The 13,947-nt window shown below is 35.0% G+C and overlaps 2 protein-coding genes across 2 annotated transcripts; both read left to right on the forward strand.

Annotated features, from left to right (window-relative positions):
- The first annotated feature begins 2,618 nt into the window (after positions 1 to 2,618).
- Positions 2,619 to 4,981, forward strand: LOC121986103 (exocyst complex component EXO70B1-like). Its single transcript, XM_042539907.1, has one exon. It carries the CDS (start codon positions 2,743 to 2,745, stop codon positions 4,795 to 4,797), a length of 2,055 nt encoding a protein of 684 aa, XP_042395841.1. The 5' UTR covers positions 2,619 to 2,742; the 3' UTR covers positions 4,798 to 4,981.
- A 6,391-nt stretch (positions 4,982 to 11,372) lies between these two features.
- LOC121986104 (photosystem I chlorophyll a/b-binding protein 2, chloroplastic-like) lies at positions 11,373 to 12,864 on the forward strand. Its single transcript, XM_042539908.1, has 3 exons — positions 11,373 to 11,648; positions 11,720 to 12,234; positions 12,683 to 12,864. The coding sequence occupies exons 1-3, from the start codon at positions 11,411 to 11,413 to the stop codon at positions 12,698 to 12,700; spliced, it is 771 nt and encodes a 256-aa protein (XP_042395842.1). The 5' UTR covers positions 11,373 to 11,410; the 3' UTR covers positions 12,701 to 12,864.
- The last annotated feature ends 1,083 nt before the right edge of the window (positions 12,865 to 13,947 follow it).

Here is a 13,947-nt window from a genome sequence, read left to right on the forward strand (position 1 = left end):
AATGGTCGCATTTTATTTTGATGTATCATCAAAAGATAATTTCATTGTCAAATTTAAATAATTGCATTCTTATTAATCTGTCTAAAAAAAATCTAGTGGATGGCCTAATTGATTTATTGGGTGCCTAAAGAGACTCATATAATAGTTTTAATTAAAATTAACCCTTCTAAAAAAAATTATTCAGTGCTCCAATTGATTTATTGCGTGCTTAACTAACTCATATAATAGATTTAATCAAAATTATTATTAAACTATAATGTTTTTAAAAATATATATATATATATATAAAGAGTAATAAAGAATTGGAAATGTAAATTTTGCTATGATTTTTTAAAAGTGCAATGTGAATTATAAATTTATAAAATATAAGTTTTTTTAAAAAAAGATAAAATTTATCATAAAAGATATGATAATTTTGATAAGAATTAGCCTTCAAAATTACTATATGACTATTTTTTGATACGTTTAATTGCTTTAAAAACATATATGGACTTTAATGACAACTTTACCTTCAAGTGTATTTATCATATTCAAAATTTGACACAAATGGTCATATAAGGATTTTCGCCAAACTCTTGTACGATCACTTGAGTCGATTCCCAGGTACAGAAACCTTTTGAGTTATCTCATCCTTTGTATATGTTATTATTATTGGACGAAATTTTCTATAATTTATCTATTTGTATCTAATCAGATGATCAATGATACTAAATCAGTTGAATGAGCATTATCATCTTTTATCATATATTTTTGAGTTGTATGCTTTCAAGTAACCAAATAATTTAAAATCGATAATGTAACATCTTTAGTCAAAATTATTTCAAGGTTATTTTTAAATTAAATTTTGAATATGAATAAATAGATACACTATAGGAGATAAATGAAATCTAATACTATTTTTAAAATGATAGAATAATTCAAAATAAACATGTAGTAATTTTGGCCCAAACTACTTTATGCCTAGTTTTGACCAAAATTATCACATATATAATTTACATTCCACTTGTTTTTTGAGAAAAAAAAATCTCTTGAACATATAGAAAGTTTATCACTTTGATATTTATTATTTTTAAAAATGTGTATTTTTTATAATTATTAAATTTATAGCTTATTTAAAATTTACTATTTTGTTTTTTTTTTAAAAAAAAATTGTAACATGGTAATAGTTTTGACTAAAAGTACTATATATATGGTTGGATAGTTTGTTCTTTTTAAATAAGCACATAATAAAATTTGGTAGACTTAGAGGCATCAATATTAGAATACTTTAGGTGTCCTTTTGATTTTTGACCTTTTAATTTTACACAAATTTATGGATTTAATAATGCAAATTGATTTTTAGATTAGAAATTAGCATGTGATTTACAACTAACTTAGTTGACAATGACAATAATGATGGTGAATATGATGTAGAGGATGATGAAAAATTCCTCCTTTCTTGGTGCTTGAACCATAAATGCAATACTTTTACCCTACTTTCTTTGACATTTTGGTCTAATCCCTCATATAGCTACACCTCCATGTGACTTCTCCAATCGAATTGACTTGAGGTCCCTTGATACCTTGTAAGCATTCACATTTGATGTAATAGGAAACACCTACAATGAAAACTTAACTAAATCTTGATTGCTTACCTCCTCTCTAAGTGCAATTAAGTCATGCATTTGATTAATCTTCTCTCCATTTTTCATGGTGAAGTTTTACAATTAACAATGAGTAGGTTTCTCTTGATGATCTTGGTTCTCATTATGCAACTCAATTATTTTTCCCCATAATTATTTTTAATCTCTTGAATGCTCCTTGTTACCTTGAGTCCAATCATACTATCCTTAGTCACTTGGGTGCACCAAGCTCAATGAGTTTGATCAATGAGTACACCTTTGCATCAAGCTCTTGATACCTTAAATGGACTAAACTCTCCAAGCTTACTCCATGTGCCACCTCAAACTAGGCAATCAACCAAGAAGCTCTACAATCTCAACTGCATTATTTCTCGCTCCCCTCAAGCGTATTCGTCTTTTTTGTCACAATTTTTGACCATGGAAGATGGATACTTGATGAATTACAATGAGTTCTTTTGAATTTATCCGATAGACGAATCAGAGGAAGCCGCCCACCTCCAAAATTAATTGAATCTTACATGGTTTGGATACCTAAATTAACATCAAGTGCATTATTCCAAATCACTATACTTGATCACTACACAATTGATCTGAATGTCAAAAGCAAATTTGGAATTCAACTATCTTAAGTTGAGAAATCAAATATTGATTATATATAGTTTTAAATAAATTATACATGAAATAAATTTACAAATTATAGCTTATATTTCGAGATGGGGAATAAAGTTGGAAATCAAAGGTAAGTATTTTAATTTGATAAAAATGATACTAATGACTTCAACTTTAATTAGCCAGACAAAAAAAAACACAGATAATTCTATATTTCTATGCGACTATTCGGTAGGAACATGTGCTGGGCCCGCCATTTATGCGACTGCCACCCCCACTGCAGTCTTTTGGTCATTTTCAATCAATGGGGGTGTAAATTGAAAATTGTGCAAGTTCTAAGGAAATCCTTTAAATATTGCTAATTAAAGAAGCAGGCCTCTTGTCATCCACCACGCGACTACTCCGCTCTACCCGTTTTCTCCTCCTCCTCGGAACCCTAATCCTAGCTGCTTCCCTCCGGCCATCGGCCCAAATTCTAGAGCACCGACGCCCCCGGATCTCCGTTTGAGCCATGGCGGCTGCGGCGGCGGCGGCGAGGGGCGACGGGCAGGAGAAGGTGATCGCCGCGGCGAAGCACATCGTCAGCAGCCTCGGCAACTCCAAGAGCGCCACCGAGGACATGATCCGCATCCTCTCCGGCTTTGACAATCGCCTCTCCATCATCAACGACCTCTTCCCCCCTTCCGCTGTCGCGGACGACGACGGAGACGCCCAAGTGGATGGTGTAGATGATTCGGAGGCCGAGCTCCGACTCGAGGCCGCCCAGAAGGTCGTCCTCCGCTGGGACGCCTCCGATTCCCTTTTGTGGGAGTCTTCCCCCGAGGATGCCGAGGAGTACCTCGCTGCTGTCAATTATCTCATATTCTTAGCGGGATACGGTACCTCTCCAGCCGTCTCCATTGCGGACGACCTCGTCACTCGTGCGGAGGTCGCGCTTCAGATATCAATGTCTCGCCTTGAAGAGGAGTTCCGCCATCTGATGGTCCGGAATGCCGTTCCTTTGGACTCCAACGATTTGTGCTCCTCCATTCGCTGTCTCTCTCTCTCGTCTGCATCCGACGGCGGTGAGCCTATAGATGACTTTGAGAGCTCCGTCGATGATGAAAATCACCACCACCAACTCCAGCAGCAACAACAGCCGGCATCAGAACAGCTGGAAGGTAGCCCTAAGGATAGATCCGGGAGCACTCTTGTGGATGATCGGTGCTTAGATCTGATCCATCCCGAAGTTGTTGCTGATCTCAAGGTGATCGCGGATCATATGATCTTGGCCAAGTATGACCGTGAGCTCCATCAGGTGTACTGCACTGTGCGACGGGATATTCTGGATGAGTGCCTCTCTATTCTTGGTATTGATAGGATAAGCATTGAAGAGGTACAGAGAATTGAGTGGAGGATGCTGGATGACAAGATGAAGAAGTGGATTCAGGCCCTGAAAATCATAGTTCGAATTCTGCTCTGGGGAGAGAGGCGGCTCTGTGATCATATTCTTGCTGCCTCAGAGGAGCTTAAGGAGGAGTGCTTCATGGAGACAGTTAAGGGGCCGGTCATGCAGCTGCTCAACTTTGGCGATGCCATTACAATATGCCAGCGGTCTGCTGAAAAGCTCTTTCGTATGCTGGATATGCATGATGCCCTGGCTGATGTTTTACCAGATCTCCAGGCCTTGTTTGCCGGAGACCCAAAGGACCTTATATGTGAAGCAGTAGAGGGGATTCTCAAAAGGTTAGGGGATTCTGTAAAAAGAACTCTCATGGAATTTGGCAATGCAATCCAGAGGGAACCATCTCGGAGGCCAACACAGGGAGGGGAGATCCATCCCATGGCGCGATATGTGTTGAACTATGTGAAATTACTGGCGGATTACATGGATACACTAAATTTTCTTTTAGAAAATGAAGTGATTGGCGGTGATCAGGGAAATGCTGAATCTTATGGTAATAGTAGGATCTCTGATGGAGAGAATCTGGAGAGTATGACTCCATTAGGTCACCATATACTTGTGATAATTTCATATTTAGAATTTAACCTGGATGAAAAATCTAAAATATATGAAGATGGAGCAATGAGGTATATATTTTTGATGAACAATATAAATTACATTGTCAATAAAGTCAAGGATTCAGATCTTGGGAAGCTTTTGGGAGACCACTGGATAAGAAAGCACCGCAGCCAAATTCGGCAGTATGCCAGAAGCTACCTTAGAACTTCCTGGATCAAAGTGTTATCATGTATGAAAGATGATGGATTTGGGAGTGGTAGCTCCAGCAGTGTCTCAAAGGTCACTCCGAAGGACAAATTCAAAAACTTCAACTTGGCATTTGAAGAAATCTATAGGGTTCAGACAACTTGGAAGGTTCCAGATCCTCAACTCCGAGAAGAATTGAGAATTTTAGTATCAGAGGCGGTCATCCCAGCATATCGCTCATTTATGGGAAGGTTTGGTAGTCAATTAGGTGGAAGACAAGCAACAAGACATATGAAGTATACACCAGATGATTTGGAGAGCAATCTTTCAGATCTGTTTGAAGGTTTGCCTGGATTCGCTCCAAGAAAAAAAACTTAGCTCATGAAAGCGGCAGGTATGATCTAAGTTTCATCTAGGGTCTCTGTATGCATGGTTCAGACTTCAGATATTGCACTGATTGTAAGCTTGACAATGACCCTTTCTAGTCATTTTATCGGTTACACATAGTGTTAGTTTTTCATATATATAATACATAAGTCATGTGCAAGTGTGAATTTTTATAGTAGTTTTAGGGTTTTAATCCAACAATTGAATTGTTGACTGGATGTATGTGAATTTTCATAGCTTGTTAAACCATCCAAACCAGCCATTCAGGAATGTTTCAGGGCATGATCATATTTCATCTTTTTTACATTTAGCCACATCCCATATTTTGTTTTATTGATTTCTTATTTATTTATCTGCTATTGCTATGCAATGGCTTTCCTTTAGCATGTTTTAACCATCCATTAATATTCACCAGTTCTTATTGGCTGCAACTCTTAACATACATTGTATCTAAAATGCCATCATATTTCTTCATGGCCAATCCTCTAAGATCAGAAGCTACCTGAATCCCTTAATATGAGATCATGGATAATTTCTCTCCAGGGTAATTGTTAGGCAGTCTTACGTATCATCAAATGCTTGTGATTTGCACGCTTATTTCTTTTAGTTGATAATAGTGTTAGACTATTAGTAACAAATCACAAGTGCCATACAATAGAAATTTGTCCATCATCAAATTTTTTTTGTTGACTGTCTAGTACTTTGGCAACTTGTTTGGAGTTCAAATATTTTTGTGATCAAAATCAGGGTCTGATCCAGGTAATATTCCTTTATTGTCTGAATAATTTATTGAAGGATTGGAATGAGCAGGATTTTTTTTAATGAATCATTCATGCGTATATAAAGCCTAGGACATGAACATTGTCATAAATTCGACCCTGAGTTTTAAAAATCAGTCATTCCTGAACTGGATCTTGATCCAATATTGTCTGATTTGTCAGGCGTGAACTGATATCCAACAGAGAGATGCCCAATTTGACCATCATTCATTGGAAACTTTGTTTGGACTTGTGACAATTTAATTCACTTGAAATTGATAGTTCGAGGAGTAGAAGAGGTTTAGGGTTTGGATTTGCTTAGAGAAAGATATACAGCAAGTATCAATGCCATCCTCTGTCTGCCAAGTCATAGTAGAGTAATAGGTTAGTCATAATAAATGTTGTCACCAGCAGCTCAGCTCCTTCCTCGCACGAGGAGGGTGAAATCTTGCGAGAGGATCACTAGTAACAATAACAACTAACACAAGATTATTAAATAATATGTAATAGGTTAGTTAAATGGGTTAATATGAATGATACAGTAGATTAAGTAATAATAGAAAGATAGAAAGAAGTCATAGCGAATTACTTAACATAATTTGTAGTACTATAATATCATTACAGTAAATCACACTGCAAGCACATATATGAATATTAAAATATAAATAAAAAAAATTCTTAATAGATACAAGCTAGTCTAATTTAGAAAAACATATTTGCTTTCCCGTATTGGTCTTACTTGCACAATAGACAGATTCTCTCCAGAACTGAAGAATCAGATAAGTACAATGATCAATCCTCATTTCTGTTTTGATTAGATTCTTACGGCTCAACTTCAAAGTACTTTTGCCTGAGCCCCCAGATTGATTTATTGAGAATGCTGCTTTTGTTGGTTTTGGGACTTTATGGCAGCATGTTTGATCTTCTTACAATAAGGAATCAGATCAGTTTTGCTTCTCTTCACGGTTTCCTAGAATGAAAAGCATTCCTCTCATACAGTTGAAAATTAAGTTGAGAGTAATCTTCATTTTCCATTTGTGAAATAGATTTAAGAAAGACATTCCTCTCTTTCAGATGAAAGGTTGAGATGAGAGTAACCTTCATTTTCATTTCTGAAATCTATTTAACAGAACTGTTCCTTGAACCCTATGTGTATTCTATTTCCCACCAAGCTTGACTTGACCTATCTCAATTATGAAGATTCAGAACACATCGAAGTCAAATACAAATGGTCTCAGTTTGAAACTAAAACCTGGATTACAACTAATTATGACTGATCTCTAACTCTATCTAAACTTAATGATTGTCTGTTTATTTATCTGTTTCATACTCAATTTCATCTTTTACTTGTCTGATTTCTGCTATGAGTTTACTCTTTTTTGTAGTTGTAACAATCTGGGAAAACATTAGATCTGTTTTACCCATTTGAATTGTGTTTTATCACTTTCATTTGACTAAGTACAATTTCAAATGCCTTTTCTTCCCACAATAATAACATTTCAGGAGACAAAGGCCTCGTTATATTCCTTTGCCTATCCATTCCATTATCTCGGTGGCCACATAATTATTTTCTCAGAATCTGTAGATGTTTTTTTAAGAAAATGTTATAGATTGACATGATCATGGATATTCTTGGAAGCCAATTAAGTCGAACTATTAATTTATTTCTAGAATGTCTGGAGTTAATACTCTTTTATAAATGTGTTGCTGCGACTGGGAATGTACCACAGAATATCTCACTCGCTGTCACGCACATGTAAGCCTGTCTTTCCTGTTCCCCATGAGATGGTACTCGCATCATATATTTTCCATTGAACGGGTGGCTGTAAAATTAAACTTTTTCTAACAATATAATTTTAGACTTATCGTTTGGTTATAGATAATGGTTATCATATAAATCTATTATAGATTTGTAATTTATTTTTAATGTATTTTCAATTTCTAAGAATCGTATTTCTAAACTTATGGTTTATATTTTTGGTTTTGGTTTTAATGTTGGACATGATTATTTTAGTTTACATAACAATTATATGGTTATTGGATTGCACGGTCGCTCGCCTAGCATGACCCTATGTAAAGAACTCAGATCTCTTTGTCCATAAAAAAGTAGAACAGAGGATGAATCATTTGTAATTACGGTTGGATTGTGATCCAGTCGTAATTGTCTCTTTCTGGGTTCATCGTCTTTTCAAATTATAGTTTGGGTCGGGGCGGATGATCAGAGGTTACACGAAGGTCATCCTCTCATTCGGGCGGTCTCTGATTATCTGTCCCGATCTAAATTATAATCTAGGGATGATGAGAGTGTAACTAATTATTATCATATTATGATTACGATCCTTACTCTATTTGTTTTTTTTTACTAGAGGCTCTACCCTCCTCTGTCAGCGGCCTTGCATGACCGCTTCTTGCGACCACGAGCCGTGGGCGGCCATTCACGGTGGCCGCCGCACACGGCTGTGGGCCGCAGGCTGCCTCATTCGTAGGCACAAACCTAAAAAAGTTGGTGCACATTGAAAAAGATTGCAGTTTCAAAAAGTCTAATCAAGCTAAAATGGATAATAATGACGAAGATCTTGTTCTATGTGCTACAACAATGAAAATATTTTTTCTTAATATTGGTGCTGTGAAGTTAGGAAATAATCTTACATTGGAGTAAAAGGTAAAGGGAGAATTTATGCCGAAACTAAAAGAGACATAAAATATGTCAATGATGTGTTATGCCTAAACTCACTCAAAATTTACTGAGTGTGTGTCAATTGGTTGAAAATGGTTCTTGTCTTCCTTTTGAGGTGGTGATTGCACTATTTTTGATAAAAAGAAAGAGATTTGATGATTACTAATGTGAAAATGAAAGAAATAAAAATATCTCTATTAATCTTCATGTTGGAGTTACTATAGCGATGAAAAGAAAAGTTAAACAAGACACTTGATTATGGTATAAAAGGTTTTTGTCATTTGAACTTTAATGGTCTTAACCTTTTCAAGTAGAAAAATATATTTAAGGGGTGCTTGAATTTGAAAATACAACAGAAAAAAAGTGCATCATGACCAAGTAACATCAAAATTCGTTTCCTCGACAAAGTTCTTAGCGATCAAAACACCATTAGAGTTGATTTACATTGATATTTATGTCTAAATGCAAACTCAATCCTTGGAACATCCATATCAGTTTTCATATTATTATATCTAAAATTTAAGATAAATAATTTATTTTATTAAATTTAGACAATCATTTTTCACTACACATTATATCAACTATTTTAAAATTTTCATCATTTTTAATTTATTATTATTTTCTCTTTCTTCTATTATTTTTATTATTATATTTATGAAATAAGTGGAAGGAGAGATTAAAAAGATTGAGTGGAAGGAGAGAGATTAAAAAAATATTATTTTATTTTTAGGACAGAGATTTCATTTCCTAAATTTAGACAATCATTATTCATTAAATTTAAATTTAGGGAATGGATAGGACAATTGATGAAAAAAAATTTTAGCTAATTTATTTAAAATTTAGGATAAAATCTTTAGATATGGTAGTTGATGTAGATGCTCTTATTAATTTCTGACTTAGATTTTTTTTTTTTTTTAAGGAAAAGTCAGAAACATTTCTTAGGTTTAAGAGATTTAAGGTCTTTGTTGAAAAGCAAAGCGGCCATAGTATTAAAACTTATTTTATGTGTAAAGGATTTTCTCAAAAAAACTAGGTATTGACATTTGCGAAATCTCTTGTAGTAAAATTGAAGACTATTGAATATTGATGGTTCTTGTTGCACAAAAGAAATGGAAAATGTGAAGTCTACTTTTTTTGAATGACCTAATAGAGGAAGAAGTATGCATAGAGAAAATAAAGTTTAGAAAAACTCTCTATATCTAGCTTTTTAATATCATAATGAAAAGGTGAGTTGGTATTGCAAGTTGATCTTTTATTTTTAAGTAATTCTTATTTAGCCTTTCAACACGTATTTTGGGCAAAAAAAGAGAAAAAAAAGAAACGAATCGAATGTCGGTTTTGTAAAAATGGATCTCTCATTATATTTTTTTTTCTGAAAATATTTTTACTTCCAATATGATTGTAACAATTACAATTAACTGTTATATCAAAATATTTTTTTTATCAATTTGATCAAAATTATTTTAACTAATAGCTACTATAAAAATTTTAGAATGATTTTTTTTTTTCAAATCCAAATAATTTTAATAAAATTTAAATAATTTTAATCATAAAAATATTTTTATAATAGTATTTATTTATAGTAATTTTGATTAGAATAAAATATTATATTTTATCACCAGTTAGTCGGTAAATTAATGCTATAATAGTCTTTCAAAAAATGGTATTCTTCTGATTAAAATAATATGATGGGATGTCATTTTATAAAAAAGAAATTCCTTTAACTGTTTATTATGTCAGATGCCCTTTTGATTTTTAGTCTTTTTAATTTTTTATTATTATTTTTTTTATCTCTTCTGGATAATCAAATAATGTATATTTACTTGGCTAAAAGAGAGCCTTCACATAAAGGATGGGTATCCTCCCCATGGCATGGATTTAAATCTCGGAAAACATTGAAGTCTTCATACCTACAAATTATAATTTTTTGACTTACCTCTTCAGAGATAATTATGAGGCTAATTATGTGGGAGGATAGATTTTATCTTTTGCTAAAAAATTGAAAGTCTTTATACTTACAAACTATAATGGTTTGGTTTACCTCTCTAGAGATAATTATGGGGCTAATTATGTGCATAGATTTTATTTTTTGTTATCATATGTTGTTATATAATATCCCAAGTAAAATTAAGTTGGTTAATATGGGATAGAATTACTATCATAAAATAAGGATTTAAATCTAAATAAAATCAAGGAAAAAATTTCCTTCTCATACTAATTAATTCTAACTTTTTGATTTAGCTCCTAGATCTTTTATTTTAACGGTCCTTTTAGTACCGACACTATAAATATGAAGAGAGGTAAATGTAAGTATATAAGTCATAGGTGCATGGTGGGATAAATCTTAGGTTGTTAGTTCTTGAAAATCGACATTTGCTTTACGCCAAAGATGTTATACGTCCACCGTCTACGTTACGTCCTAGGGATAATTTAACTCCTTAGATGTGATGTGATGTGATGTGATGTGGGGAGGGGGGGGGTGTAATCGAGTCGAACAGAGTTTAACTCTTGAATGTTTGAGTTTGATTCGTTTATAATCAAACTGAGCTCGAATTTTATTTAACGAATATATCCATAGCTCACGAGCTTATTCGAGTTTTTATTGAGACTAAACGAGCTTAATAAATATAAATTATAAATTTAAATATTTATTAAAAATTAAATTATATATTTAAAAAAATTATAATATTTATATTAAAATTTATAATTTTATTTTAATAAATAAAATTTATAATATCAAAATTATTATTTTTTCATTTAAAAATTAATTTACGAACTTACTAATAAATATCATCACGAACTATCGAATATTATAAAATTTAAATTTAATTTATTTCATAATAAATTTTATTAAATAAAATTTTTATCGAACTTCTAATAACTTCTGAACCGTCTGAATAGGCTACTAGACAGTGCTAATATCATGATTGATGGTCTAAGCAAATCTTTTTCCTGATCGAGATTTAGATTTGATATCTATTCTATCCATGTCAACTGAGACACAAGCATTTAGAGCCACGACTTAGATTTCCTGTGCCACGTGGCGAGACGCAATAGCATCAAGAATCTACCATCCTATCTTCTCCAAGATAAGCCCACTCCTTCCATTCCTTAGCTTTATACACCATCTTCCTCCTCAGCTCACCCACCACCACCACCAGCACCAGACATGGCTTCACTCTGTGCCTCCTCCTCTGCTCTCGCAGCAGCCGCCGGAGCTTCCTTCCTCACGGGAAGGAGATTAAGGCAGGGAGGAAGTCGGCCGGCTTTGCAAACCCCCCGCCGGGCCTTCTCCGTCTCCGCCGTCGCTGCGCCGGACAGACCCATCTGGTTCCCCGGAAGCACTCCTCCTCCATGGCTCGACGGCAGCCTTCCCGGAGACTTCGGTTTCGATCCCCTCGGCCTCGGTAACCGATTATATATATAACTCTCTGTTTTGCGATCGGCAGGTGACGTGAGATGATGATGATGATTGCAGGGTCGGATCCGGAGAGCCTGCGGTGGAACCAGCAGGCGGAGCTGGTGCACTGCCGGTGGGCGATGCTGGGCGCCGCCGGCATATTCATCCCCGAGTTCCTCACCAAGATCGGCATCCTGAACACGCCGTCGTGGTACGAGGCGGGGAAGCTGGAGTACTTCACCGACACCACCACCCTGTTCGTGATCGAGCTCATCCTGATCGGGTGGGCGGAGGGGCGGCGGTGGGCCGACATCATCAAGCCCGGGAGTGTCAACACCGACCCCGTCTTCCCCAACAACAAGCTCACCGGCACCGACGTCGGCTACCCCGGAGGCCTCTGGTTCGACCCCCTCGGCTGGGGCACCGGCTCCCCGGAGAGCCTCAAGGAGCTGCGCACCAAGGAGATCAAGAACGGTCGCCTCGCCATGTTGGCCGTCATGGGCGCCTGGTTCCAGGCCGTCTACACCGGCACCGGCCCCATCGACAACCTCTTCTCCCACCTCGCCGACCCCGGCCATAACACCGTTTTCGCCGTAAGGATCTTTCTTTCTCTTTGATTGATCTGCCTAGATAATATATAATTAAAAAAAATATTATATGGCATAAGATTCGATTGCCCGTGTCAATCCGTCCCTAGTCAACACGGAAAAGATAAATTATGAATGACTACTAGTCATTAGTTCAGATAGTAAGACATGGAGAGAGGCATGATCGAACATGTCAAATTTTGACCATAAAATCTCATATAGCTAGTAATATTTTATGTCTTAATCATGACATCGTCTCGAGGAGATCTAATTAAAAAGAAATATGATAAATATCATGATAGATAATATTATAGGTGTTCTTAATACTTCTAGAAATAATTATAATAATAAACCAGTTTATGATTATCATTCTGAATTATTATTTTTATCATCTTTGCTACGTACCTAGGAAACATTTACATGTCTATTGATGATCGATTTGGATTTTGTACAGGCCTTCACTCCACAGTGAGGAGGAAGGGGAAGAAGGTGATCCAATGGAGGATGTCAATTTGGAAGCTGTGATTGTACTCGATGTTTGAATATGTAATTAGGGTGGAGGAGTTGAATTGTCTATCAATTTGCTTTGAATGCAATGTTATTATTGTGGACTTTACAAAGATTTTTTAAACTTTAGATTTGTGATGACTAATGAATTATGTGTTTTGAAATTGAATCTTAAAAGGTTTTAGAAAGATTAAATTTTAAAGAAAACATTAATTATTAGATGAGGATGGATCATTATTGTGGTAAAATGCTAAATTGTTGACTTAATCAAATATTCAATGAAATATAATTATATTCACCTCATACATTTTTAATAATTTATTCCTAATTATGTGAAAAGAAATAAATTATGGGGTCAATTTATAATTAATCATCAAGTTAATTAGGGATGAGAGAGATTTTTTCTCTAAGGACATGCGTCCGTCGAAAATTAATTTCTTGTTTCATTATAACAAGTCTGTCAGTCTCTATCGGACATCCCATGAGAATCTTAATCAAACATTCAAATTGAATCTACTGTACCTTAATAAAAAAAAATAGATACTATGAACTATTTTACGAGTAGATTATCAAACAATTTTTAAAATAAACTTCCATTAAATAAGAAAATTAATCCCTATTTGGAAGGTTCGAGGAAGAGCAAATCACTTGCACATTGTTAGTTCGGTCTGAATTGAGGTCAGCTCAATTAATGAAGGTATCGATCGACTGATAAGATTATCAGTCGATTGATGAATTTGAAACAATGAATTTAAGGTTTTGGATAGGGTTGTGGCATGAGCAATCGACTGTTGGATGTTGGCAGTTGATTGTTGCATCAGTCGAGTGGTGCACTCGATTGATGACACTGTGAAACACACAGAATGTTTCATAGTCGATTCAAGAAATCGACTGATAGGGAGAAGAACAGTGATTATTGACCTAGATGCTGAGTTGCATGAAGCCGTTGAGCAAACAGAGCATAGTAACGGTTGAATTGTAGTACAATATACGATTGCAAAGAAGTCATCAGTTGATTGATGGGTGAATTTCAGCCACGAACAATAATCCTATAAAAGAGGGTTCTGTGAAGATTTCAAGAAATTGTTGCATTCTTAACCTTCAGGGAGCAATTTAAAACAATCACAATGCAAGCAAAGTAAAGATTGATGGTGTAAATAGTTTATTTACATTGTATTTATTTTCATCTTTATCTTTGTATTTGGTTTGCGT

This window comes from Zingiber officinale, chromosome 5B, assembly GCF_018446385.1.
Source record: "Zingiber officinale cultivar Zhangliang chromosome 5B, Zo_v1.1, whole genome shotgun sequence".
Lineage (NCBI taxonomy): Eukaryota > Viridiplantae > Streptophyta > Magnoliopsida > Zingiberales > Zingiberaceae > Zingiber > Zingiber officinale.

Bases quoted from the DNA above. Each gene is read 5' to 3' on its own strand.
- LOC121986103 (XM_042539907.1), top strand. From the start codon at position 2,743: ATGGCGGCTGCGGCGGCGGCGGCGAGGGGCGACGGGCAGGAGAAGGTG.
- LOC121986104 (XM_042539908.1), top strand. From the start codon at position 11,411: ATGGCTTCACTCTGTGCCTCCTCCTCTGCTCTCGCAGCAGCCGCCGGA. The intron at 11,649-11,719 runs GTAACCGATTAT...TGATGATTGCAG, and splicing joins TTTCGATCCCCTCGGCCTCG to GGTCGGATCCGGAGAGCCTG.